Source organism: Pholis gunnellus (genome assembly GCF_910591455.1).
Source record: "Pholis gunnellus genome assembly, chromosome: 16".
NCBI lineage: Eukaryota > Metazoa > Chordata > Actinopteri > Perciformes > Pholidae > Pholis > Pholis gunnellus.
The window spans coordinates 5,690,690-5,717,740 of NC_136543.1; the positions used below are offsets into that span (position 1 = coordinate 5,690,690).

At 44.1% G+C, this 27,051-nt stretch overlaps 1 protein-coding gene across 1 annotated transcript in view; it reads left to right on the forward strand.

The window, feature by feature from the left end:
• Nucleotides 1–27,051, forward strand: part of epha10 (EPH receptor A10) — a gene marked incomplete at both ends in the record, with an annotated part of 131,647 nt that overhangs the window by 82,090 nt on the left and 22,506 nt on the right. The window contains 4 exons of the mRNA XM_079176719.1: nt 1,574–1,903; nt 21,556–21,680; nt 24,016–24,295; nt 26,275–26,383. Coding sequence (XP_079032845.1) covers nt 1,574–1,903; nt 21,556–21,680; nt 24,016–24,295; nt 26,275–26,383 — 844 coding nt within the window. The remainder of the gene's footprint in view (nt 1–1,573; nt 1,904–21,555; nt 21,681–24,015; nt 24,296–26,274; nt 26,384–27,051) is intronic.

Below are 27,051 nucleotides of genomic sequence, written 5' to 3' on the forward strand. Positions count from 1 at the left end.
GACCTGCAAGAGAAGGCAGAGGTCAGTCAGGACGCTGACTAAGTGATGAAATACAGTCCTCTAGACATTTTACAGTCCTTTTTAAATACAGGACTGTATATTTACATTTGAGCTCTCCTTTGACACATGTGGTGGATTGTTTTAAAACACTCGAGGTTTTAAATTACACACAAAGCCCTGTGCATCAGGCAGTGTTGTGTTCAGAGAATAGTCTCGTTTTCCAGCAACCCCACCACACATTGTGACATACAACAGCCTCTACAGTGAGCAGCTCAGACTCTCGTTAATGCGTCTGGCATTTCACAATCCTCATATGAAATGAGATTGATGTTGTGGGAGAGCTAAAAGCCTTCTCCATGGTCACTCACCTTTTGTTTGCTGATGGTAAGTGGAGGATTTGTTCCACGCAGCACTGTTGACATTGGTACATAATGGAGAAATGTGTTCTCCATGCTCGCGCACGCACATGTTCAGACAAAAGGTACTCTAAAGCCATCCAAACACACAGCTTCTGCATTTAGTCCTCGTCTTATTCCCAAGTGTTTTTCCCCGCATCATCAATAATCCCTCCTCAAGCCCAATCCAATAAATTGTTTTCACTCCCACCGCCAAACCAAACACAGTGCAGCAATACACTGTCGTATCCCAGCAACAACGCCGCGTTTCCAATCGCCTACTCCCATTCGGGTCAAGTGGTTTTCATCAAACCAATTGTTTCTCATCACCAAATCCTGGATGGAACAGGATTATCGTAGCATGATGTGCAAACTGAGCCGATGCAATCACGCCGTAATACCCAATGCACTTAGTGCATCAGTCATGAGAAGAGACGTCGCGCTTTAACATGATGTTTGAGTAGACTATTGAATGGCTCAACCAGACTTTCTTTTTTTAAAAATCTGTTTCGAGTGAATAAACACACTTGCGGTTGCTATTGATAGTGGCTTGGCTTTAAAAAAACAAAAAACAGCAGCTTTTTGGCAGGATTTCCCATGTCGCACCAGTAATGATTCTCTCTGACCAATCAGTAGTTTTTTATCGACTCAGCTCTCTTGGAACCTTGACCGAGGTGGTACCAAAAAAAAAGAGTACCAGGTATTATCCACAACTTTTTGCCAAAGAAAAACCAAAAAAAGAGCCAGTTAATTTGAGTAAAGTGTCGTACCACGCTGTGGAAATGCTGCATATGTTGCAGTTAAATATGGTATTGCTTTTAATTATCCTGTTCAGTTTTATACGAGCCCCTTTTCCAGAAGTGCCCAGCTTTACATTAACAGTTACAGAGGTTATAATAAGTAGATGATAGGAAGTGAGTGTAGCATTTGGGAGGAAAGAAGGCTGCCGCTGTGATCGCTCCAGTGTGTATAATAGGCATGGCGTGTGGTCGTGATATGATTAGACGAAGTAAAACCCTTTTGTCAATTTCAATTGCTGCGTAACAATTGCAGACGCGGGGATGCGTTTGATTAAGTATTGATGTTTCCAACAACTGTTTCTGTGTTTGTTTGTCCTCCAAAAAAAGAGGGATGCAACAATGAACCAAAATGCAACTCTCTTCCTCTCGTCTCTCCAGGGCCCCCCTCGCCGCCCAGAGACCTGGTCTACACCCTGAAGCAGTCCACGCTGATCTTGGAGTGGGCCGCGCCGTCCGACGCAGGAGGCAGGGTGGATCTGACCTACAGCGTGGGCTGCCGGAGGTGCGTCGGCCGACAGTGCGAGTCGTGCGGCGCGAGCGTCGGCTTCGTGCCCCAGCAGGTCGGGCTGACGGAAAGGACGGTGACCGTGGTCAACCTCCTCCCCAACACCAACTACACGTTCACCGTCGAGGCCTTGAACGGCGTATCGGAGCTGCTGCCCAGCAAGAGGTTCTACACCCAGGTCAACGTGTCCACAAGCCTCCCAGGTGAGTCCACCAGCCAGTTAGACCTTTTAATAACACCCGCAGATGACAGCATGCGCAAGGTGAGAACCATATGTTTGTTATTTTAGAGTACAACACAAGTCTGCACAGTCAGGGGGCAAACAACAGCTGAGCGAGAATGAGGTCACACTGCATTTCCAAAATGTAGCAAATGTACTCAAATGGCACATACCAGCACGCTCAGACGGCTCCGCTTGTGCTGCATGTGTTTCTCAATTTGAATATCTTGTAATAGGCCATTTTTTAGGTCCACAAAGGATCTGAATTTTCTTGTGTTCAATGCAATTATTGTGCTGTTTTGCAGTAGATTGTGCTAATGTTTAAAAGCTGGCTTTGGGAAAACAATATTAGCTTCCCAAGTGCGTTTGGTTTTTACGTCCGTTACAAGGCAGCCTAAAATTAAAAAAAATAGCCTCACACAATAAAAAATAGCCTCACACATTATTTGAGGCTAAAAATAGGTTTTGTTTCATAAAAGCACATTCATTTCTTGTAACGTCAGCGGATACTCAGCTAGGATTGGCTGCCTCACACGCGCAGATACATGTGCAGACTTGCAGGTGCCGTGTACGCCTCTGTTCATAAATAGATTCATGCACACTCTGACACACGGTGACCTTTTGAATGCGCTTGTAACCCATGTAGATTTTCACCATGCATGCGTCAACGCGCGGGCCCTGTTCACACATACAGAGAGGCATTCGCAAATGTAAATGTGCATCCAGCAGACTGACTCTTCGTTGGTGTGTACGCACACGGACCTCCCCCACACTCGCGCCATTGCAGACGGAGCGAAAATGTCTCGCCCGGTCGAGGTGATCTCATTTTCATCAGCAGAAGTCTTCAGCAGGCCATTAGCCAGGGGCTTGAAAAGCACTTTGCCAACTAGCCCTGTCAACCAGCTCTGCAACGGCACTATTTGGAGGCGCTCAAGTGTGAAAAGACCAAACACACACACACACACGGAACACATTTTGGGGCTTGAACGCTGACAAACGCTCTCTAATACACAAATACACTCACCTGACGTAATGTGCATTTTTTTTGTTTAAAAGCTTGTTTACTGCTTATTTGCTGAAATAAGTATTAGTCTGAACGGAGTGATAGCATAATGAGGCATGTGTGGGGGCAGAGGGCCTGAACGGTGCCGCACGTGGAAGCAGGTGACGGAGAAACAATGAGAAAGTGAGAACGGCGGTGTGGGTTTTTGCCACTGATTGGAAATTAGCTGGGAAGAAATGAGCTGCATAATGAATGGAGAACAGTTAGTCATATGTGAGTGATGAGGGGGAAGCAGCACAGCACTGTGGGTCTCGGGTTCGTTTCAGTTGAGCTAGAACACTGTTTACGATGAACTCTCACTTTGTTACAGTAAGGAAGGGAGAGTTTTGCATGTGTAAAAACATCAATTGCGTTTTTTTTTCCATCTGTTGAAAGTGGGCTTCATGATTGAGATTGTGCCTCTGTGTGCTGGCTACAAAGATGGCAGCTTTAAAGGAGATTGATGTTAGGGCGTATTTATAATAAATGAGTGTGCTTCCCAGTGGCCCAGAATCTCTTGTTGGCCAACTGTAAATGTTACATAAGAGTAACATCTGGACATCAGGACCACATGGAGTGAGTGAGAGCCTAAGAAGGCTTTATGTGCATGCATCGCAGGCCTACGTGGTGCCCTAGGCAGGATTTTAGCCGGTGCTCAGTGTGCGAAATACCCCGACATATTTGACAAATGTCCCAGACTTGATTGATCGTACTGAGTCTGTATTTGTGCAACCCATGAGTGTTGAATAAAAATGCTTTAACATCCAAATTTCACAAGTTTTGCATTGGGGGACCATTTGCAACAGCACCACAGCCTTAACAGAAACAACCTCGTATTCAATTCAGTTCAATTTATCTTTATAGCCCAAAATCACCCCTCTTAAGCAAACGTGTGCATCGCCTCAGAGGGCTTTACAGTCTGTGCACCCTTTCAGTATGCTTGCATTCCACTTGCAGTGTTTTAAAACTTGAAGCTGCATTAAGCAATATTTGCCGGGGTTAGAGATAAAATAAAGACTATAAAACGCAAAAAAGGTTTTTTAGCGAACGTTTTAGCGAACATTTGCCTTCTTGCACATCCAGCAAACGAGGAACATCATGGTCATGTTATTTTAGTAGGATTTCAATCCAGTGTACACTTTCCGTTTGAGTCTTGTTTAGTGTACCACATCCTGAGACAAAGCTTCCTTTACCAGATGTGTCATACTTGACACCTTCTATGTGACATCACTTGAAATGTACGATAGCCCGGCTGACGCTAACGTGGCTAAAAAGCCCCAACACAGCAGTCTCCAGCTCCCTGAGGGGATTTAGGTGAAAACCCTCCGAGCTCCAAGGTTAGGGACACTGTATGAGGGAAAAGGACAAACCTGCGGTGATTACTTTTCCTGTCCCCACAGTTTTTTCAACCTTTCTCCCTTTTATCTCCCCTCTTCTCTGTCCGTCTGTCTTGTCAGCAGTTGCCACGGCGTTGATTTGTGGTTATTATGGGGTATTAGGCTGCAAGTCGTCCCTCTAACCGTGTCATCCAGAGGGATTGGACAAGGGGTTAGGGGAGTGTGTTTGCCGAGGTTTCAGAAGACTTTCTGTGTCAGGGAGGATTTAGACTGACATTTGATGTGGGGTGTTTAATGCTGCCCGTGTGTGTGTGTGTGTGTGTGTGTGTGTGTCTCTGTCTCTGTGTGTGTGTGTGTGAGAGAGAGAATGTGAGGGAGACAGGTATTTGCTTTAGAATTACATTGCGCACGTCTTGTCTTACCTCTCCTAACTTAACCAGTCACGTGTCAGCTTTTGTTAAAGCGCCCTGTGGTTTCCACACAATGGCGGCTGAGCGTGGTCCAGATCAGCAGCTAACAAACTAAAGGTCACCCGAGCCTCTCCTCAATGGACAAGTGAGGTCGAACCAATCCGTCAAAACGCCGCAGGTTTAGGACTATAACGTTGTTGCCTTATCTGCATCACATGTTTGCATTATTGCATGGCTGCTAATGCTAATAACTTACACAAAACTATACATGTTCTAATAACTAATGCTCAGTCGCCAGAGAGGACTGTGGCCCGTGCACACACGTGAAACGCACTTTATCTCCCTGTCTCTTTCTTGTTGTTTATATTTATGCTGGTCTTGCAGTCGGTTATAATATAAAAAAATATATTTAAAAAAAGAGTAATCCATATCTTACCCATAAACATTAACACCACTTCCGCTTTTAAGTCTTGACGTTTCAGCGTTCGGTTATCTGTTGCCACAGGAGACGACAAAGACCCATAATGTTTTTGTTCCCTTTTATTATCTACTGCCTCAAACTAAATAAGGACTCTGTGTGTCATAGTGTTGCTGCAGGATAAGCCCCACAGATAACATTGTAGCTCACCCAGTCAAAGAGAGTCCTGTGCAGCCAGTTCAGGTGCAGAATTGACAAAAAAAGAAAAGAAATAAAACCATCCGTGGACAAACCTCGACCCTGTGTCCGTACATGTGAGTGCAGCCTCCACACCGAGTCTTTACACCATCAAAACTCACTGACCTTTATGAATACTGCAGCAGGGATGTGGAACAAAGCTAACACACGCTCTCTCACTTTCCCTCTCTCTCTTGCCACCTCATCATCTCTTTATTACCTTTTTTTTTCCCCCTCATACCTCCTCGTTCTCTGTGTTCCGTTCTCCTTTTTTTATTTATACCTTCTATTTCCTTCCTCATTTCCCCCTCCTTATCCTTTCCTGTTAAATTCACTATTCTTAGATGGTCATTTCTCTCCCTCGCTCCTGATGCCGCCACTCCATCCAAAACCACTCTCTCCACCATCATCCCCTTTTCTTTTCTTTTTTTATCTCGCCGCCTGTCTTGACATAATCACAGGTACCCTCTTCCTCCTCCTCACCTCTCCCTATCCTCTCTTCAACTCTCTCCCCATCTTCTCTTACCGTACCGTATTTGCTTTCTAAAGCTTGTTAGCAGCGGGCGGTACGGTTTAGCTGGCAGCCGAGGGCCAAGAAAAGCCCGAGGATTTAAGGGCACAGCCTGTGTCGGGGAGCCAAGGTGCTAACGGGTGCTATATTGTGGCCCAAAAAAACCGCACACACAGGGGGTCAATTTACATCTATGCATATGCTATGAGATGTTTCTTTCTTAGTGGATGAAAAGCATTTTTAATCGAGGGACATTAAAAGCCCTCCATTTTAAACCAAATACAAATTGAATTATTCTCTTTTCCAAATGCTCGCACATGCACAGGGGGGTAGTGGATTGCTCCCAGACAGATGGGGTTTTATCAGGACTCTCCAGGCCACCAAGGGAAAGGGGGGGGAGGGTGTTGCATGTCAAGGATGGGCGGATGGATAAAAGGGATGGGAATAGGAGGGGAGGAGAGATAGAAACATGACTGGAGTCGCGTGAGAAGACGGGGCTTGGGCTGGGTAAATGGGGGGGGGGGGGTCGGTTTTTGCTCCCGGGCTCATGGGGCCCCTTATCCAGCTGTGGATTAGGGATGCATGTGTCTGCTCTTTCGTGCACCAGGCCATAGGTGCATGAGGGCATTTCAATGTGCGTGCTTTACCTCGCTTGCATGCAATACGCTCTGTGCATTGCTTTATGCTTGATTTGTGTATGGGCACGAAAGGATGCGATAATGGCATATTGCCTCTGCATCGTTCCGTGTGTGTGTGTGTGTGTGTGTGTGTGTGTGTGTGTGTGTGTGTGTGTGTGTGTGTGTGTGTGTGTGTGTGTGTGTGTGTGTGTGTGTGTGTGTGTGTGTGTGTGTGTGTGTGTGTGTGAGATCAGGACACACTCGGGTTGAATGTCTTGGCCCCCAGTGGTACATCCAAAGCGCTTTAGCTGAGGCAGGGAAGAAGAGAGGGATGCAGGGAGGCTGTAGAGATGGGGGTGGAGGTGCGGGTCAGGGAGGAGGAGGGATTGGCATTTCAATATCCTGAGAGGATTACTGGCCTGGCTTTAGATGGCTGGTCCCCGCGGAGTTACATGGGCCTGAGAGGTGGATGCATAAAGGGAGGAGAGGAGAGATGGATGAGCATAGGAGCGGAGAGATGGGGAGAGGTGAGCGGTGTAGCATTGTGAATGTCTTCTGGGTGAAGGGGAAAGGTGGCGCGCGGTGGAGAGCAAAAGCGAGAATACATGCATTTCTTCAAAATATATTGTGCAGACGGTAGCATTTTATTTTTTTTTGTCTGAACTATCTGGTGCTTTAAACAAATGTAATGTATATTTACAAAGTTTTTTTAGTGTGTGGATTTAAGTCAGGAGATGAGAGAACAGGAAGGTTTTAAGATAAAAGGAAGGAAATAGAAGAGGAGCATAAAGAGTCGAAGACGAAAGAAGCAAGGAAGAGTGAGGTGAGCTGCAGAGGTTGTACGGTGTAGGAATACGGGAGAATGAAGCTGTTTAGTCGAGGGAAGCAGACATCGGAGGGAACGTGGTAGAATCAATGGCGGAAGAAATTCTCGGATCACTTACTGAAGTGAAAGTACTGTAAAAGTCCTGCATTCAAATCCAACTGAAAGTTACTGTGAGGAACTTTTAACTGGTAATGAAACAGTCTCAAATAATACCAATGCCTCTATATGACCTACATAACTAAATGCATCTGGCGAACCAAGGTTGTATTTGTGGGCCCGCCGGAGGGAAGGGAGGCACAGGAGAACCAGAACTGTGCGGGGCAGACTGTCAGACCCCGCTGCAGTAAAATGAGAGGGATTCTAAAGGGATTCTGGTGTTCGGAAACACACACGTTTTTTCTAGTAAAAGGACAGTATTATCAGCTAAATGTACTTAAAATAGAAAGTCAAATTGAAGAAAATTGGCACATTATTATATTGTTGTCATAATGGGGTAGGAAAGGAGAAATGAGTGTTTTGAGACACAAATCTCTATTCCTTTTTTACAATATTCTAAAATATTTAGCTTTTTTGGTGAAATATTGGAGAGGTTTAAGTCAAAGGCATCTGATCTGATATTTTTTACTACTGTACGGTATTTGGATAAATATTCTGACTTTGCACCACCGCCTGTTACTCTGTTTTCTGTGAGGCTTTGAGGAAAAGAGACTCTTGGATGTTTGAATGATATGAAGGGAGGCCAAACAGAACCATGTTGTCTCTGACTCTGTTGATTTTCTAAGAACTCTGATTGACTTCTGAGTACACGTTTCAGTTTGACTGTTTGAATATTTATAAGTTTGAGTGTAAATTAATTTGGGATCACATCTTCCCTGCATCGTGACAGAAAAGAAAAACCTGTCAGGTATCATTTTTTTTCTTCTTTTCATTCCTTCCATTTAATGAGCGCTCCTCAACTATCAACCGTACATGACTCTTCTTCTTTGTCATTTCGTTTCCAATACCCTCTTTTTTTTTTCTCCCACGCTGCTCCACCTCCCCCCCCCCCCCCCCCCCCCCCCCCCCCCCCCCCCCGCCTCCAGCCCTCTGCATAGAGGCGTTTGGATCCTCTTTGCCTCCTTAATTAGAAGTGATGGGAAGGTGAAGCTTCAGCAGGCAGCAAATGAATAGAGTCATCAAGCTACTTTTCAGGACTATAGCCCAGCCACTTAAGATGCTTTTTCACCCTGTGATGGGAATTTTAATTGCCTACTTCTTGGCTTATAATTGGAGTCTATGAAGAGGCACTCTCAGGGCCGTTAGTATGTGTGCTCTGTATGTGGCTTTTCAGGCTGTTTCTGGTTGTTTGGGGGGAATCGTGGTGTTCACTTAGGAACAAAAACAAAGCTTTGAGGCAGTTGATGACATACACACACACACTGTTATCCTCATAATCAGAGTGCTGTACAAGACTTGAGGGCCGTCTTTGATGAACCTCTTTCGCCAAACCCAGGAGGGGAGGAAAAACAGGACAAGACGCAAACTCTTCTTGTCGCGGAGAGACTAGAAAAGAAGAAGTTCAAACTTCAAAATGCGTTCTCATCTGTCATTTTCTACCCTGCGAGGTCTTTATCGCACCTCCGTTGAGAGAGCTTGGCTGTGTGTGCGCGTGCCATCTTCTGTTTGTGGGGTTTGTTGCCGGAGGGGAGGGGAGAGGAGGTTGGCGGCGCCCTGCTGTGCGAGAGAGAGAGAGAGAGGGAGGGGGGGAGAGAGAGAGTGCAGAGATGCAGCTGTCTTTCTGAATGACAGCGTCCTCCTCTCTGATACAGCAGTAGGTGGGTGACAGACAGCTCAGCTCATCAGACCACCATCGCACACAGTGACACGAGCACACCTCTTTGTCGTTCATCAGCTGCCTTCAAAACAATACATACAGCATGTTTTTGTGCAAGACTGTGTGTATTCATACCCCCCCAACGTCTCGGCATCATCAAAGTTTTCATATCACTGTGTGTTTTTGTCTTTTACAGGTCGGGTCTTTTATTCTTTACTTGATCTCTGAGAACAAGTAAACATTTGAGAGGATTGTACTGAATTGTAGCTGTATTTCCATGTCATGCTACTTCATACTGCCTCCTCTTGGAGTGGAAGTATTTAGGAGGCAAATGTTACTCATTTTTACCACTTACCCTTTTTACTATTCTACATTTATTTGAAAGCTGTATTTACTAGTTTACTTTACAAACCAAGAGTTGACATGCAACATATATGATCAGCTCAATAAATATGATGCATTGTTACAGGTTATACTACATAATAGTATATCAAATATTTGCAATCACGACACATTTACTTTTACAACAGTAAAATACTACTGTACTGTACTTACACATTGAAGCATCAGTAATCGTCATATATTAATATACATATATTATTTATACATTTTTCTGAATTCTGAGTACTTTATTTTTGATGTGTTTAGTACATTATACTATTAGTACTTGCTTACTTTGTCCTGACATGTTTATTCAGGAACTTTTACTAGTATTGAGGTATTTCTTTTAACGGCAGTATTGCTATATTAACTTAAAGGGATAGTTTGGATTTTTTTTAAGTGTGGTTGGCATAAAGCTGTGAAATTAATCTACACACTCTTCAAAGACACAAGACTCCTCCACAAAACAGCAATTTTACTTCACAGCACACGAACGTTGCTGGTCTACCACTGCCTCAAATAGTTTTTTTTGTGTTATTTTGTGACGAACTAACCTTTTTAAAACACTAACGTCACAGAAAAATACAAACGAACTCACCAATTGATGCAGGTGAAGCGCAACTGCCGTGTTCTGCGAGGTAAATTAATGTTTTTTGTCAAAGGAGTCTACCGGCTTTAATAAAGAGAGCATAGATAACAGCCTCAGTTCCCCAACGTAAAGGGCCGTCTGAAGGCAAGGTAAAGCCGTGTAAATATTCTAAATAAAGGCTACGATTAAACTGATATTGTTATGGTGGGGACCTTTCTTTTAGGTGACTATAATACGTTTTACTGCTGCCCCCGTCCACAGCAGTCTGTCTGCGGGCATGTCAATTGTCATCTACTGTAGGTAATTCACTGACTATGGTTAAGTACCTCATACAACACCACTACAAAAAAACTATCCTTTTAAGTAAAAGATCTGTATACGTCCTCCAGCACTGCATTCCCCAAACCTAGTATGCACTATATTAGATCTTTCTCTCTCTCTCAACATGTTTGGCTTGCGCCATGTCGGGAATAAAGGAAAGAGGATGTAGAGGTGTGTGTGTGTGTGTGTGTGTGTGTGTGTGTGTGTGTGTGTGTGTGTGTGTGTGTGTGTGTGTGTGTGTGTGTGTGTGTGTGTGTGTGTGTGTGTGTGTGTGTGTGTGTGTGCGTGCATGCATCTGCTCTCTGTGCAAGTATGTAAGGGCAGATAGAGCTTTTCTTCACCTTCTCAGCCAATCTCCTGCAGCAGTCTTGGGTCAGCCGCTCGACGTGTGTGTTTCTGCGTGTGTTTGTGTGTGTGTGTGTGTGGCCTGTGTTTGTATTTGTTGGAGGCTCCAGGCAGAGTCTGTCTGGCTTGACGGATGTGTCGTGATCAGACCATGCCTCTGCCTTTGGGCTAAAGCACACTGGGCCTTAAGAGTGTTCAGAATCAGTCAGTGAGCAGCTGTCAAGAGCAGTTTAAGCAAGTCGGCCCTAGTCGCTCTCCCCTGGTGGGAGTGTGGGATGCCAGATTTGACAGATTTTAAAGCGGTGTAGTATGAGCCGTCAGGTAACAGGTGATCCTTTGACATATACAACAGATCCTTGTGTAGTTTCTCTTTCAAATCGTCCTCTAATATGAGCAGACATCCTCTCATTTGACTTTTAATTGTGTGCATGTGCAGAATTGTGTTGCCTCTTCATTGAAAGCTGATATTCAGGACCTGGTGTGTTTGCACAGCTGCATTATGTTGATCGAGGCCTTTTGAATATGTCATGCAGCGAGAGGCTCTTTGTCTCGCTTGCTTGTTCGCTCCCCGTTCTGGTCCTTCTCCCGCCCACCCACCAACTGACTGACACATTTAATCATTCCATCACCGAGACTCTCCTTTGTTTTTTTTTGCACAAACACACACATGAAGACACATGCACGCACGCCAAGGTGGATCAAGTCCCTGCAACATGTAATCTTGTGGTTGAGATGGAAATGTGCTCGATCCAGATGTCTTTCCTGCACCATTCCTCTCCCTCACAGACAAAAAGCATCAAAATGTGTGTGCGTGTTGCACCTAGACACGGATTCTTTCCTTCTGATAATACCCACATATAATACCTGAATAATTGTGTGTACTATTGTGCATTTGGAACGAGAGGCGTCCAGGCGGTTGGATGCTGATGGGGCAGATTAGACTGAGTGGCGTGTAGGGGGCAAGTTGCCAGATAGCGCTCCGCTGCTGGGGCAGGGCGATAGCCGCAGATTGAAACGGCATGACGCGTTGCAAGATAGCGAGACCTGGGTGGGGGAGCTGCTCTTGTATAGAGCATCATTAGATTCGGGTGCAATCACATGCATGCACACATGACCACCTGCTGAATCGTGAAGTAATGATCCTGAGACTTTGAACAGAACCGGTTGGAATCGTCCAAATGTTTATACGTGCCAGCTTACTTTAGCCATCCCCCCCTCCAGACCTCATAGTGATTCAGTTTAAGGAAAGAAACGTCACCTGTGTGTTTTTGTGAAAGATGATGAGAAGCTGTCCTTTAATGCCTTAATAGGTAGATTTAAAGCTACGAAATTGTATTTACTGTCACTGTTTGAATCTGAAGCAGGGTCACTCTTTATTGTTACTGATTTCATGGCGACAGCTAGATGTATTTCTGCAATCCCGTCTTTTTTTTCTTACATCCGAGAGCTGCTGTTAATAACCTGTGTGCTTTTAATTCAGTCAGTGCAAGGAATGCATTGCTTTATGGTTGCCATCTAACAGGATACTGCAGTGTGTACCCGCACAGATGATAGTTGAAAGTGTGGAGCAGCATTCTGGCTTCAGGCTATCACGTGTCTGTCAGCAGGATATTTGAATAGTTGCAATCTCAGTGGAACTACAGTAACTGCAATGATACATAACTCATTTCCTGATTAGCCTTTTTTTATGGTGGCCCTGAGAGCTAAACACACTGCAAATGAAGAAATATCTTCACCAATCTGACAACACCTGTGTAGCATTTAGCTTATTATTAGAGTATAGCGGCACAGGCAAAGTTATCGGAGATTAGTTGACAAAAAGTGTTTTCGTGTGTCGTGAAGTTGATGTTTTCATGTGTTAATGGTAGAGATGTTTCTTCATTTGCTTGTGTATTTGCCGTGCTTTAAGCACTCAGCGCCACCATAGTTTTTACATTGATCACAACACGCGTTACTGTCAACTTATGACATATGAAGAAAACACTTGCAAAAGTTAACCACCCAACTTCTCGTCCGTTTGAAACTTTAAAGACTTTATTAGTGCACTGCACATGTAAATGCCCGCTCCACTGGGACTTTGCAACCACTGACAGAAATGCTTGTGGCAGTAGGTGCATAAAAAGCCCCAGGGACAGCCGAACCAAGAGAAACTAAATGTTCCCACTCCTCTGCTGTCAGTCACTATCCGTTTAACCCCCAGGTGCCGTGCCCAGAGGGAACAACACTCTTGCGTGTCCCATTAACCCTTTGAACAAGAACAGGCCTGACAGATACAGCTCTCTCAACCCTCCCCGCCTATACGACTGATAGCTACACGCTCTCTACCGTCTTGTCTCCTCATTCCGAACACGCATGCTGCCTCTCACTCTTTAATATGCGAAGGCACACGGGAGCGCGTAAAAAAGTTGCATGCGAAGGCGAACGTGGTGAGAAGTAGAACAATGAAACCCCCTCCTGAGAAGATGGATGTCATCTCAGCAGAGGCACAAACAGGCCTGCGGGGAACAGCGGATTTCCCCCGAGAACAGAGACGGGAGAAAGCGAGAGAGGACCCATAGAAGTGAGGAAGAGGAAGAGGGGAAAAAGTAAGGATGACTTCGAGATGTTCAGCCCCGCTTGTGCCGACGCCCCTGGGGAGAGCAGCTCCCCGTGCCTGTCTCCTTTGATAACTGTACAGAGATGCCAGTTGCATCCTCTGTGCACACGGATGCAAAAGCCTCCAGCAGGGGCTGCCATTTTGTGCCACAGTCTATTCATAGATGCACCTGCCATAGAGACCTGAGCGTCGAGCTGCCACGTGCCTGCAGGATTGGGTATCGAGAATCGGGTCTGACTTGGAACTCGTAGGAACCCTCAGGATTTGTTAAGAAATAAGCTTTCCAATTCAGCTTTTTACATTTCTGAAAGCGAGTTAGGGCCACCTGTGCTAACACACTGCAGCATGTACTGCAGTGTGGCGTGAGCATTTTCTTTATGTGGTGGTGGTCTCGAAACTTAACTAGTGTGTTTTAACCAAGCAAATTGTTATAATACCAAATCATTCATGAAAAAGGATCAACTAGAAAAGGATCAGAACTTATTTTACTTACTTATTTGAACCCAGACCAAAAAAAGTACGTTTGTGGCAAAAGTAAACCTAAAAACTAAGTAACCCTACATTGGAGGTTTATTTAGAAAATACACTCGACGCATCTAACTTGACACGCTGTCCCCGAGTCCAAAACTGACGCTAGCGGGGTAACTAGAGCGCCACGTAACTAGAGCGCCAAGCGTTGGTATTTGATGAGTTTGGAATGACGTGTTGACCAGAGTTGTCTGGCCTTGAGTTTGTGACAAATGTCTCAAGGGTGTAGAAATGTATCCTCAGTTCGTATTCGACAAATACTGGAACTCATGAGCAGAGTCTTGAGTCTATAAAGCCTAAATGACACCCAGCCTTGGCCTGCGCTCACAGCCTATGGAAGTTTAATCACTGAGAGGCACAGCTGCGTGCTGCCTGTTTGCCATTTTGTGCCAAACTCCATCCATTATACTTCCCTCATGCCTCACTTTTTCGCTCTCATCATAGCATCCCTTTGAAGTCTGTAGATCATTATCTCTGGCAGTGATTGGTATGTGTACAGCAAAGATTTCATGCTAGATCATATCAGGAGCTGTATGTCTTCGTGACGAGTGCCCATCAGTGTGTCTGCCGTGTGTTTTCTTTCTGTATGATGAGGCTTTGAAAACGTCTTCCGCGTACTTCCAGAGATGGGAGAGGCTTATAGCCCACAAGGCCATCACCTCTCCTGTATTACTTGTGAACATCATTGTGCAATTGTGTGTGTTTCTGTGTCCGTGTGTTTACACGTGTGAGTACAAAAGCCATTTCAGACGTCAGTCGGCATCGATTTCATCCTCCTCAAATACAAATGCCAAAACCAACACTACCCGCCATTTGCTGCCATACACTCTAGTGTGTGTACTGTGTGTGTGTTGAAGTGGTGGGCGCACAGTATCTGCACTTATGCCAGATGAACGTGTCAGTATGTCTTGGAAGCTATTATATCCACACAGTGACCATTTCTCCATGGTTGTCTCCACATTCCCCATAGACACACGCATTGTTTTTGAAATGTAGGAATGTTAAAAGGCAAATTCAGACAGAAATGTAGTTGATGGTCCTGAAAACATCGAACCTTTCTCACCATTCTTTGTGTCTTCTTGTTCCTAGAGGACACGTTTGAGATGATACAGTGCGTATTTGTGTTCAGTATCTCTGCCAGGAGACTATGTGTTCGGTCTAGTGGGTGCGTGAGTGCATGCTGCTGGACCCATCGGCCTAACGGTGTTTGGGCTCATTTATAACTGTGTGATCATCGACCTCGTGTAGTTGCGGTAATTCACACTTTTTTAAAACATATTTTATTCACTGTTTTGTACCGTCATTGGTTGTTGACCCCTCACCCCTCTTAACTGTTCGGTAGGTGCCGCAAGTGATCAACATATGCTTTGGTTTGGAATCTTGTTTCTGCTATGGATTTGAAATTTTTCGTCTCTTGATTTCTATGCCTAGGTAACACAGCTGTATGTATGTATGTTTAACTATCACATAGCAAAGCACTAACTGGACGGAGCACTGACTACAACAGAGCGCTTCCCTTTTTGTCGCTAGTTACCTCTCCTGCATATAAAAGCACACACACACACCTGCTCGAATCTATATCACGCGACCCTACTGGGCAGCAGAATCCTGCGGTGTGCTTAGCTAACATAGCTTACAGCTAACAGAACTAAACACACACCAGGACTGACCGTTTCTGTTCAGAGGACACTTTAAAGGCACAGTGAGTATAGGATTTGGCGGCGTCTAGCGGTGTGGTTGCAGATTGCAACCAACTGAATAGGCCTCCAGTAACCTCCTACCTTTTCCAAGACTGCAGTGATGTGAGCCGCGGGATGCAAAAGTGGTAACACCGTAACACGACTTTAGGAGCAAGTCAGAATTGACACGGAGGCTGTCGGTGCCACAGTTTCACTAGGGTGCCGGAGAACTGCGGCAGCAGTGTAGCTGCACGGAGCCTGTGCAGACAGCTGCATAGATTTAAAATGAGTGTATCTGAAGAACACATCTGATGCACTTAAGGTCTAGACGGGGGGGCAGGCAGGCAGGCAGGCAGGCAATCATGGTTTGTATTTATTCAATCAAACAATACAGCAGTGGTTTTTGCAGACTCTCCTGGCGGACATCTGCACTTTGCTAAAGCAGCTACAAAGGCCTGAGGAAAGGTCATACATCGTATTTATTATACATGTTGCATACTGCATCATATACACATACCGTAGTTCAGAGTGAACGCCTCAAAGCTTTAGAAATCTTAACAACAGTTCAGACACTGTTCGTTTGTTTGCAACACATGTTTGAACCCACTTCTTTTTAGCTGTAGAGGTGGAAACAATCTCTTTAACCGGCACTTTTATATTTGAGCCTTCGTTCGTGTGTGTGTGTGTGTGTGTGTGTGTGGATATAGAACTCCTGCTTACTTATTTTGTACGTGTTGGATTGAGCTGTTATGTTTGGAGCCTGGCACCAGTCACCTGCATAATTTAGCACAGAAGGAAGGGGGAAAAGCACAGAATAGCCTGCAGAAGGCTAGTTGACACTGTGTTCTTGGTTGAGTATGCTCTCTTTGTGTTTGGGTGGCAGGGACTTTGAGAAAGGTGGGGTGTCTGTTAGAACTTTCTTTCACTCATAACTTTAATCTTAGCCGGTGGCTGCTTCTCATGTACTGTGGGAGTAATTGCTTCATTTTCTAATGAGCCAGGCTGCAGTTTATTTCCTCTACGGTCTATAATTAATGGCTGTATGTATTTCTTAATCACTAAGTGTAATTTCTCTGAGTGTTTATTTACATTCCTGTATGCTGTTCATTAGCATCTGTCCTTCTCCTTCAGTGCCGTTCTCCCTTTCGCCTACAGTAATAATGATAAAACTGTAGCCAGGAAGCCTCGTCTCCCTGTCATTCATACCACACAGTTGAACGTACGGCAAAACCCCTATTACTGGAAACCCCATTTCAGGCTTGACATATCAATTAGATCACATTGTCGATGCCCGAAAAAACATTTTTTATGTATTATTTTAGTTTGATTCGGATTTCCCTGAATATATAATATAATGTGACGTTTATAACGAAAGCATAAACTTCACACATTAGCTGTGTCCCAATCCTGCGGCTGCATCCTTCGGAGGCTGCATTTGTAGACCGGTTACGTCACAGCGGCTGCGACGAGGCCGTCCCATTATGAAGACTCCTTCAAATGCAGCCTTCTGCTCCCAGATTCGGAAGACACAATTGATGGATCCGTCGCGGCCCACCATATCCCAAGATGCATTGCGTGCCAATGAAGATTTTTCCAGCGGCAGCTGGAGAAGAGGCAGTATTCACTTTTAAATTTCATTATTGGGTTTCAACTCACTGGAATATCACAGATACAAAAGTTTAAAAAAAAAACAAGGGACCTTATAACATCACGTCTGTTAAAATGATCGGTTAAGTTACATGATGTTCGTAGCTGACAAGCTAGCGGTCCTGCTTGTCCAAGATAACGTTAGCAGAAGGGTATTCAGTTGGTTGTAATCTGAAACCACAATAGTGGTTATTGTCTTTTTATTCTGTGATTTTGTAGTTAAATCTCTGTTTTCTTGAATATGGGTATTTTGGATTACGTTAAAGTAATTTATTTTCCGTTAAATGATAAATTGCACACTTGGTTTAGAGATTTATTTGTATAGTATTTGTTTCATGTTATGTTGGTATTTGATTAGAATTTGTGAAAGACGCTATTTTTGATAAATAAAAGTAATCGGAAAATGTTACGGACGTCTTTTTATTTGGGTCATAGGAGAGCCATCTGAACCCCCTTATTGCTCCATCGAGGACAGCAGAACAATTAAAGTTGAACTTGCAGGTTATCCATTTTCTCACTGAGCTCTCTCAGAATTTGAGTAACGGGGAATGTGTTCTTTTGACTGCCTAAAAATGTACCTTTCAGTAACTGTGATATGACAAGATGACCGCGTCAAATCACAATTTCATTTTGATTTTGTGCAATTATTCAATGATAAATTAGTTTTTTACTTAAAGTAAATGTCTTATCACTTAATTTTCTTCTCAGAGTACACCAGAATGCTACATTTTAAAGATCATATTTAAAATAAAATTATCCCTGCTGTGTCATTGAAAATATAATTATTAAATAATAGTGTATGTATAGGCAACTTGTATTGTTTAAAATAATGTCAGCAGGGACTGTTGGCCCTTGGGCATCTTCACATTATCAAATCTGGCCCTCTTTGAAAAAAGTTTGGACACCCCTGACCTACAGCATCTGTCGCTTATGTTGCATTATGTGGGGATATTACAATGACTTGATGCCTCAAAGCAAAGTATTTACACTTTCAAAATGCAATTAATTGGCATAAAGCGTCTTCTGAACACTTTAAAATGAACACAGCAAATTACCATTCTTTCTTCACATTCAGGAGTTGAATTAGTGTATTTTAGAGCTTTTGTTGTTGTTGGGCCACCTTAAACAAAACCAATTATCTTCTGAGGTTGTATGGGCCTCATTGCAATGTATCACAATTTCATTTGTATGTGTGTATGCTATTTCATTTCTGATTTTCTGTCAATTATAATGGGCACCAAAGAGACGAGAGAAATACCAAACAAACACACGGGACAAATGTCCAACTACTCGGGTTCCATTCGCTCTAGTTAGGTGCAGTGTCTATATTTAATGCTAATGTTTCTTCCTTATTTTATTTTTTCACATTTAGTACGAAAATGCTCTTTTTAACCTGCCCACTAGATTTTACATTGTTTCAAATTAAATAATAGAGTGATATTTTTTTTTCGGACGGAGCTACATGTCTACTGTACACAAGTTGAGAGACAATCGCACACTAACACACAGTCACACATACACACACGCTGGTTGATCATACTGCCTGGAATTTCTTCCATTCAGCTTGAGTGGACAGACATAAAATGCAACGATTGATGCCATGATACAGACATTCACAGGAGTCACCATGAATAATAGATGATACCTGTATTTTCTGACATCAACAAACAGACGGATGGAGATGGACACACAGTGAGAGGAGGATCTCAGAGTGCGGCTTTGATCCGCTGCCTAAAATGACTGCATTATGTTGGAGAGGAGGACTCAAGGAGCTGCACAGATGCTGTGCGTGTCTGTGGGTGTATGTGGAGTACTTGTGTGTGCTCCCATGGTTTCACTCGTGTGTGTGTGTGTGTGTGTGAGTGACAGGCACAACATATTCATTAGAGTGTCTGTTTTCACAGAGGAAAGAAATGAATTGATGTTTAAAGGTCAGGAAAGAGATGAGCAAGGAAGAGGAGCCGTCGACTGATGAGGTGAAGGTGACTAAGGGGAGAATGAGAACGGATGGAATGGAAATAGAAGACAAACAGGGACGGAATCAGGGACAGAGAGAAATGGAAAGAAATTAGGAAAAGGGGAATTAAATGCCGTACTAGGAAGCCAGAGTACCTTTAGTACTAGGAATTGGGTTAAAAAGAAAAATCATCAATCAAAGGTACATAATGAATAATATATGGTATGGAAAAAATAACCATGAGAATTAAAAATTAAGTTCATATATTTGAAGAAAGATGGGAATAAATGGGAGGGGTCTGCAACACAACATGTCTAATGATCCCAAAGTTACGTGTGTGTGTGTGTATCTATGCCCCCCAAGTGTTGTTTCTCTTTGTATAATGTATCCTCTCACTTGAATTTATCAGTTCAACTGTCAACTATATCTTATGAATTGATATAATCCGTTTTGTTGACTATTTTGTTTTATCTACATTTTTTTCCTGTGCTCTGAAACCGTATAATTATTTGAAATGAACAACACACAAAAGAAAATCCTGAGGCGTTTAAGTCAAGAAACAGCAATGACTGGAAAAGTGCACTCAGTAGGGTGCAGATGTCTGCTGAGTGTCCGCAGCAACCACTTCTGTAATGTTTGATTGAATGAACACAACCCACAATTGGCCCCCCACCTAGAACGCAAGTGTTTCCGCCATTTTTCATTTGCACGTCTCACTCAACAGATAGGCTCTCATTTTATCCTATACAGACGTCTGCACCTGGTCTGTGCATGTGCCCAATAAAAAGGCACCGAATAACTGTGTCTCTGGCCGCTGAGCAGCAGCTGAGTGGGGGGCGATGCACTCCACAGTGTGTGTGTACTGGTAGTTCAGTTAGCTGTTCAAACACACTGTTCAAAAACAACAAAAGTGGACAAGCTGTCTGTGGCTTTTCCCCCACTGTGTCTCCGACTGCAGAGCGGCGGCTGTGTGTCAGTGACGCACTCAGCTGTGTTATCACGGAGTGCGTTATCACACAACCGGCCCTCTACCGGCAGGGGGCCGGCTGTGAGTAGTGAGTGAGGAGTCAGCGACCGTATTAAAACACGCAATGAATGTCACCGCAAACCACGCCGTGGTCCTTGAGCATGCAGCCGTAATATTATCCCAAAATATTGAGCAGGATGTTGCAGCAGAATGCGAGATGAGCCGTGGACAGACGGAGAGGTGCACAGTCACTCACAAATGCGAGCGACTGCATGATTGTCCTGGTGGAGATGATTATAGTCTAGTACAAAAAAGATTGACAGGAAACACTCCCATGCCACTAAATTGAACCCTAATGGCCTTAATGGCAGCGCTCCTCCCCAACATAAAGGCCTTTTGACTAAGCTAACTGCAGCCCTTTGTTTTTCTTAGTATTTTTGAGTGACAACCCATTTTGCTACTTAATCATACATGCCATAATTAGCACTTAGGCAAGAGTGGGTGGTGCTTGCTGAGTATCGTACTTTGGGGCTGCCTGTCTTTTATTGGCAGAGAAACAAAGAACGGGTCTTTTCCCCGGTAATTAAATTGTTTGCTTAGCGAGGCCCACGCCATCACACACGGCTTCTAAAATATGGAAAGCTCCGCGCTGCGATATCCATCTTGAATTGTGTTCCCTCTGTTGTGATCAATAAGAGATAAAATATCCGTCGGGCTCTATTACACCGCGGCTCCCCTCGATTGAGTCAGAAAAAGTTGGGAGGTTGGAGAGACTCGGAGAGGAAACGGGGAATCCAGATTAAGAGCTTCTCCAACCGTTCGCAGTCTCGTGTAGATACAGACTTTATAGATCAATCCATATCTGGATTGATCTATTGTCAGTCCCAACGTACCGACCTGGGCACGGGTCAATGCCACACACACACACACACACACACACACTCAGACAAAGAAGGTATGCAGCGCTTGTCCATTCATGGAGTGCGATGAAGCTGTCTGCTCTGACACAGATCAGCTTCAATAATGAATGCGGTATCTCTCTGCTACCTACTGCTGTCCTTGTTCATTCACTCTCTTTCTTCCTCTCCTCTCCTAACAGCCTTGTTTTATTTCCCCAGACTGTCTCTTCTTCTTCTATTGCTCTCTCACCCTAGATGAATACAGTATGGCATACTGCAAATATGTATTTATCAACATATCAATGCCAGCTTTCTGGCACTGTCCTCCTTGAAAGACAATTTGCAGCATTCTTCCCTCCCTTTTGTGTGAAAACTGGAAATACAGGAGAGTCAAGACTGTTTCCGATGCCCCTGAGGAAACTCCTCGTGCTCCTGTATTCATATTGAATGAGACTGGAATCCCCAAACTCATCTCTTTTCGTTGTCTCTCTCTCTCTCTCTTCTCTTCTTTGTAGCCCCGTCTCTGATCAGTGAGCTGCGAGCGGAGAAGATCGAGCAGAAGAGCATAACGTTGGTGTGGAGGGAGCCTTCTTACCCAAACATCAGCCGCACTGAGTACGAGGTCAAATACTACGAGAAGGTAAATCCACTGCTTCATAAGAGTCGGTCCACGTTATTATTTTTCACTGCTCTGTCACTAACCAACTTTTCTACATACAATATCCAATTTTTTTTTTTTTTGATAGTTATTTGATATTTTCTTTAATTATCAATATCGGCACCGGACTTCAATCCTGTAGACTCATCATTCGGGTTCCAGTGGTGGTGACGGCATAGACACCAAAATCATCCATTTGTTTCCTTTTGCTTCGGTGCTTCATGCTAATAGCCCATCATGAGTGATACTTAATGTACAGCACTGGAAAATGATACATTTACCACAAAGAGAACTACGGGATGTGAAATCCTGACTGTTGTCGTGTGACTGTGGAGCCGGTGGTATTTTCTTCAATCCTTCCCATGAGATCAAATAATTGTCTTGAACCAACTACTGACAAACGGCTTAAAAATTCTTGTATTATTTTCGTAAGTTTCAAGGGCCAATTATGTAAAACCCTGAGTCCATATTACTGCCACATTTAGTTTTGCTTTTATGGATAACCACTGTAATTTCATCGGCCTTATTACGCTAAGTTAACATAGCACTCAGTCGGATTGCGGCCTCCCCGTCAACAAGCCATAGTCTTCACAGTAAATCCGTCATGCACGTAAATCACAGCTGTCACGCTCCCACTTCTACATTTTCATATACGCTGCGTTTTCTGGCAACGCCAGGCCTTCTGTATTTGTCTGTGTCGCACTCGCACCCATTTTTCACACCACCTCCTCTTCTCCATGCTTCACCATATTTAATAACGGCCCTGCTCCTCACTGCTCTACTCCCACTGATTTACAAAAAACAAATAATAATGAAATCGGGGAAGATTTAGAGGAGGGGATGGGTCGAGGAGAGGGGAGAGATAACAAGAGGTATACAGTAGAGCAGTAGTTTGGAAGAATGAGGTTCCTGTGTGATAACTGAGGGAGAGAAAAGGTTAGAGAGGGTGTTAGGGACAGATGACTTGGTGGAATGATGCTTGTAAGAGCAGAGTGATGGGGAGAAATGAAATGAAGAGGCTAGATGGAGGAGAAAAGCAGAACGAGGGAGGCAGATGAATGGAGAGAGAGAGAGCAAATGATAGATGGAGAATAACGGAGAGTGAGACAGGAAAATTGGTGACAGGCCATGAAATGAAAAGGCAATACAACTACACTGCAGCAAAGAGCCTATTAAAGTATGAAATATGGCTTTACTTAGTCCGTGTATTGCCTTTCTCTTCCTCCTTTTTTATCATTTATTTATGGGCCCACAAATACTGATATTTCTAAAATCACTTGTTAAACATTCAACAACACTATAACTCCTTTGCATGTGTTTTAATCGGGATCACGCACATTGTGGACGGCAGTGGTGACCAGCGCCGACGATGACTTAACGATGATTCACTCGCCGTTTATTCACAACGCGGTATCACAAAGTGTCATCTCTGACTCTGTTGTTGTTTCCCTCCCACCGATCGTCTCCTCTCCATCCTCGCCTGTCCGTCTCTTCTCTGTGTCACGTATTATATTAGCTCACTCCACAGGAGTCACTCATTATAAAGTAGCTGCCATTCACTTTGTCAGTGAATCTGTCTTTGTCTCACTCTGTCTCTCTCTCTCTCTCTCTCTCTCTCTCTCTCTCTCTCTCTCTCTCTCTCTCTCTCTGACGTTCGTTCTGCTTTCTTCATGCCGTGCTGTTCCTAAAGAAGTAGCATTGTGCATGCTCCAAAAAAATTAAATCTGATTTATCATCAAAGCTCAATTGGAGTGATCTTATTGTCGAGCAGAGTTAAGACGTGCAAAGACGGAAGCGGCCGGATTGCACTGAAGCGGTGCAAACACAAACATATCAGACAACAAGTGGAGTAATTATGTTGATGCGTCGTCTATTCTCTTGACCCCAGCGTGTCCGCTTGTGTGAGTGAGTCATTCTCGCAGAGAGAAAACAAACAAACAAGCATCTTCTTTGATTTATTTTCTAAAGATCTCTCTAATGAATAGAGCCGTGCATTAATTACAGTCTGTTTTCTCTATCGTGTATTTCCAAAGCGTGTTACTTCGTTATTTCAAGAAGTCGAACTCCTGGCAAACTGTCTGGAAACTTTGCAACTCTGTTCCGCTGTCTCAATAAGTGAAACATTACCAAAGCCCCTTGATTCGGTTACACAATTGTCTCGCACGGCTCCCAGCACTACATACTGTGCCATGGAAATGAACAAGGCATCTCACAAATGGATTCCACCTACTCGTCTCACTTCTCCTCCTGTTCCCCCCCCCCCCCTCTCTTTCTTTGTAGTTTTCTCTGCCTCTCACTGCACTTTCTGTCTCCGCAGGAACAAAAGGATCAGAGTTATTCGACTGTGAAGACGGCCGCCACACGGATCAGCGTCAACAACCTCAAACCTGGCACCACATATGTCTTCCTCATCCGCCCTTTCTCCACGCCGGCTCCCTCCTCACCCCTGTCTTCCTCCCCTCTATCATCCTCCTCCTCCTCCGCCAGCTCCTCTTCGTCGCTGTCCTCCTCTTCGTCGCTGTCCTCCTCCTCCTCTCCGCCACCCATCGACTACGGAGCGTACAGCGCTCCCCTGGAGCTGCAGACACTTGGCGAGTGTGAGTAGCCGTTTCACGCCTCCGCCCCACCCTCCCCCCCCATCCCTTCTCCTCCTCACTTTCTCTTCACTCCCTCCTCTCAGCACCGCCGGGCACAATGGGATGGGGGGGGCGGGGGGGGGGTTGTGTTGTGCAGGCACCTGGCCAGCCCACACAATAAAGTGTGCTGCTAGAGTGAGAGAGATGGGGAGGGAAGGGGACGGGGGAAGTGACTGTCTGAGATTATGTGTGAAGATGCAAGATCTTACTAGTAAACTGTGAAATGGTTCTTCTTTGTGCGTGTTGATACCGTGTCCCTTGTGTCACCTCGGGGTCTGGTTGGGACTCTGTGTGTGTCTATTTGTGTCCAAGTGGGTTTCAAGCCTCGTACTTCTCATGAATCATTTTGTTTTAAAGTGTTTTAGTTACCCAGGAAAGGGATTTGTTCACAGTGGAACCACCATCTTGTACAGTTGGCCAAAGACCAGCTCTACCAAAGATTATTTATTCATTTTTCAGCAGAAGGGGTCTCGTAGTTCTTTGTTTTGCTTCAGGGTGAGGGCTCTTAGTTGCAGGATAACTTTTTTTTGTAATGCATATTCAGTTTTCATTATTCGCCCTCAGGCTGGATCAAGAGTCAAATGAGGGATGACCGGACACACTCACAAGGCAGCAACACAGCAGCCTCTAGTGGCCGCATGCAAAACGCAGGCACGCAAACAGATTTTAAACAATATTCACAATACAATCGTTTGATTGGTACATATAACTGTCGAGTGAATAATGCATTAATCAAGTATAGGTATTTTTAGGTTGGTTGTAAGGAAACAATAAGATCCATTGAAGTTCAAAGTTAAGCTCCGACCTTGGAAACAGCAGATGACAAAACTTTTGCTATTTTCAATAATTGTGCACAAAAACAAAAAACAACATGTCCTTGAATTGCTTGTAAAAAGAATCTACAATTCTATGACAACTGGCAAACTTGCCAAACTGCCATCTGCTGATGAAGATAATGTGATGTCTATTAGTAGTATTACCATATCAGTATAATTTGCATTGCTGAACCAAATGGTGTCTTATATTATTGTGTAATTTCTGTTCCTTTGAGTCTATAGTGAAGCAAACAGTGTGTACAAACGCTATTCAAACAGTGTGATACAGGAGGGTCAAGTTTAATATTAATCATGCATGGGGAGGGCGACTCTTTTGAAAATTGGAAAGCATCAGTTTACCCTCCACTCTAATCAGCTTCTTATGAAATTCATTCGACCCTGAAGGTCATCGCCTTATTATTTGATCTCATCTCCTGTTCTTGTTCGCATTTAATATAGCGACACGTCTTCATACCTAAGTGACAGAACAGGTTGTTTGACAAGGTTGTGTGACCGTCAGAGTGCATCATCAGCTAAAGGCTCACGTTGTTCAAAGGTTTCAGTTTTATACGCAAGGCAAACATTATGATGTCAAACAAAACTACTTGGTTCAATTTAGGAAAAGATCATTGTTTGGGTTCAAATATGTTAATTTGTCACATTACTTAGGTAATGTGACATTAGTGACGGAAGTTAAGTCCATAACGCAAGTAAATGTACCTACGGAAGTTAAAACAAGTCACATGGGACACGAACAGCGGTCTTCTGGGTGAAAGTCCTGTCTTTGTTTGACTGTGAATAAGTGTCTGTTATATAAGTACGGTTACGTATGTAAGTTATGTAACGTACGTGATGTAAGGGAAGTATTTCAGCTGCTTATCAATTAATTAAAATAGGGGTCGTAAAAACCTGCTTGCACAGACGACCTATGCAGCCGTGTTTTATTCTTTTTTTTGCTGAATATACAGTAATTGAACATATGTGCACCGCATGCTGGTGTGAGAAAATATGTTTTAATGGTGCGATGCCTGCGGTTCTTTGCCCAGCTAACTGTTGCTCGCCCGTTTCGGTTAAGGTGTGTGTTCTTGCCCATATTTGTAATCGGGTGTGTTTTGTCATTTCCAGTGGCGCTGGCGTCCAGTGAACAGAGTCCGGTGGTGATCATCGTCGTCGTGTCCGTGGCCGCCCTCATCATGCTGCTCTCCATGGGAGTGGGCCTGCTCATCTGGAGGAGGTAGATACTTATACACAGACGTAAAAACATGCATTATCCTATTTACACTTCACTCATTCTGACGGCTTTTAATCCCCCCGGCACGTTGCACAAACGCACACTGACGCGCTGCGCTCATGTGTGCAAACACTCGATCACAGACTCAATCACATATTCAGTCAACTGTCACATGATACTCCGTTCTAATCCAGATTACAGTAATCCAGTGACAGGAGGAAATCCCTCTGTGAAAGGAATCTGCAGTAGCGACGGGAGAATGACTGAAATTACACGATAACCAGTCGTTTAATATGCAACATAAAGAACTCTGCACGATAATGGTGCTGTCTGCGGCAGGGTCGGAGACGTCTTTGATCATTTTTCTTGGCGAGGAGTTCGCAGTTCTTTGCTCTCTAATTAGTTTTCGCATAGATAAGTGTGAATTGTGAAACTGCAAAGAGGATCAGAGGGAGGTTAAAGCAGTGTCACTTGCATAACAGCTGACGCATGTTTACTCAGACCAATATGTTTGCCTTTCAAAACTCGTTTGTGCTGCTTACAATGAAAGTGGAGAGATTCATTATTTCACTCCATTAAAAAAAGAAAAAGATGTTAAGAAGATGAGACAGCCAAAGCATTTAACTTAAAAAGGGTTGGAGTTGCATGTAACCACGACTTCCTCCACTATT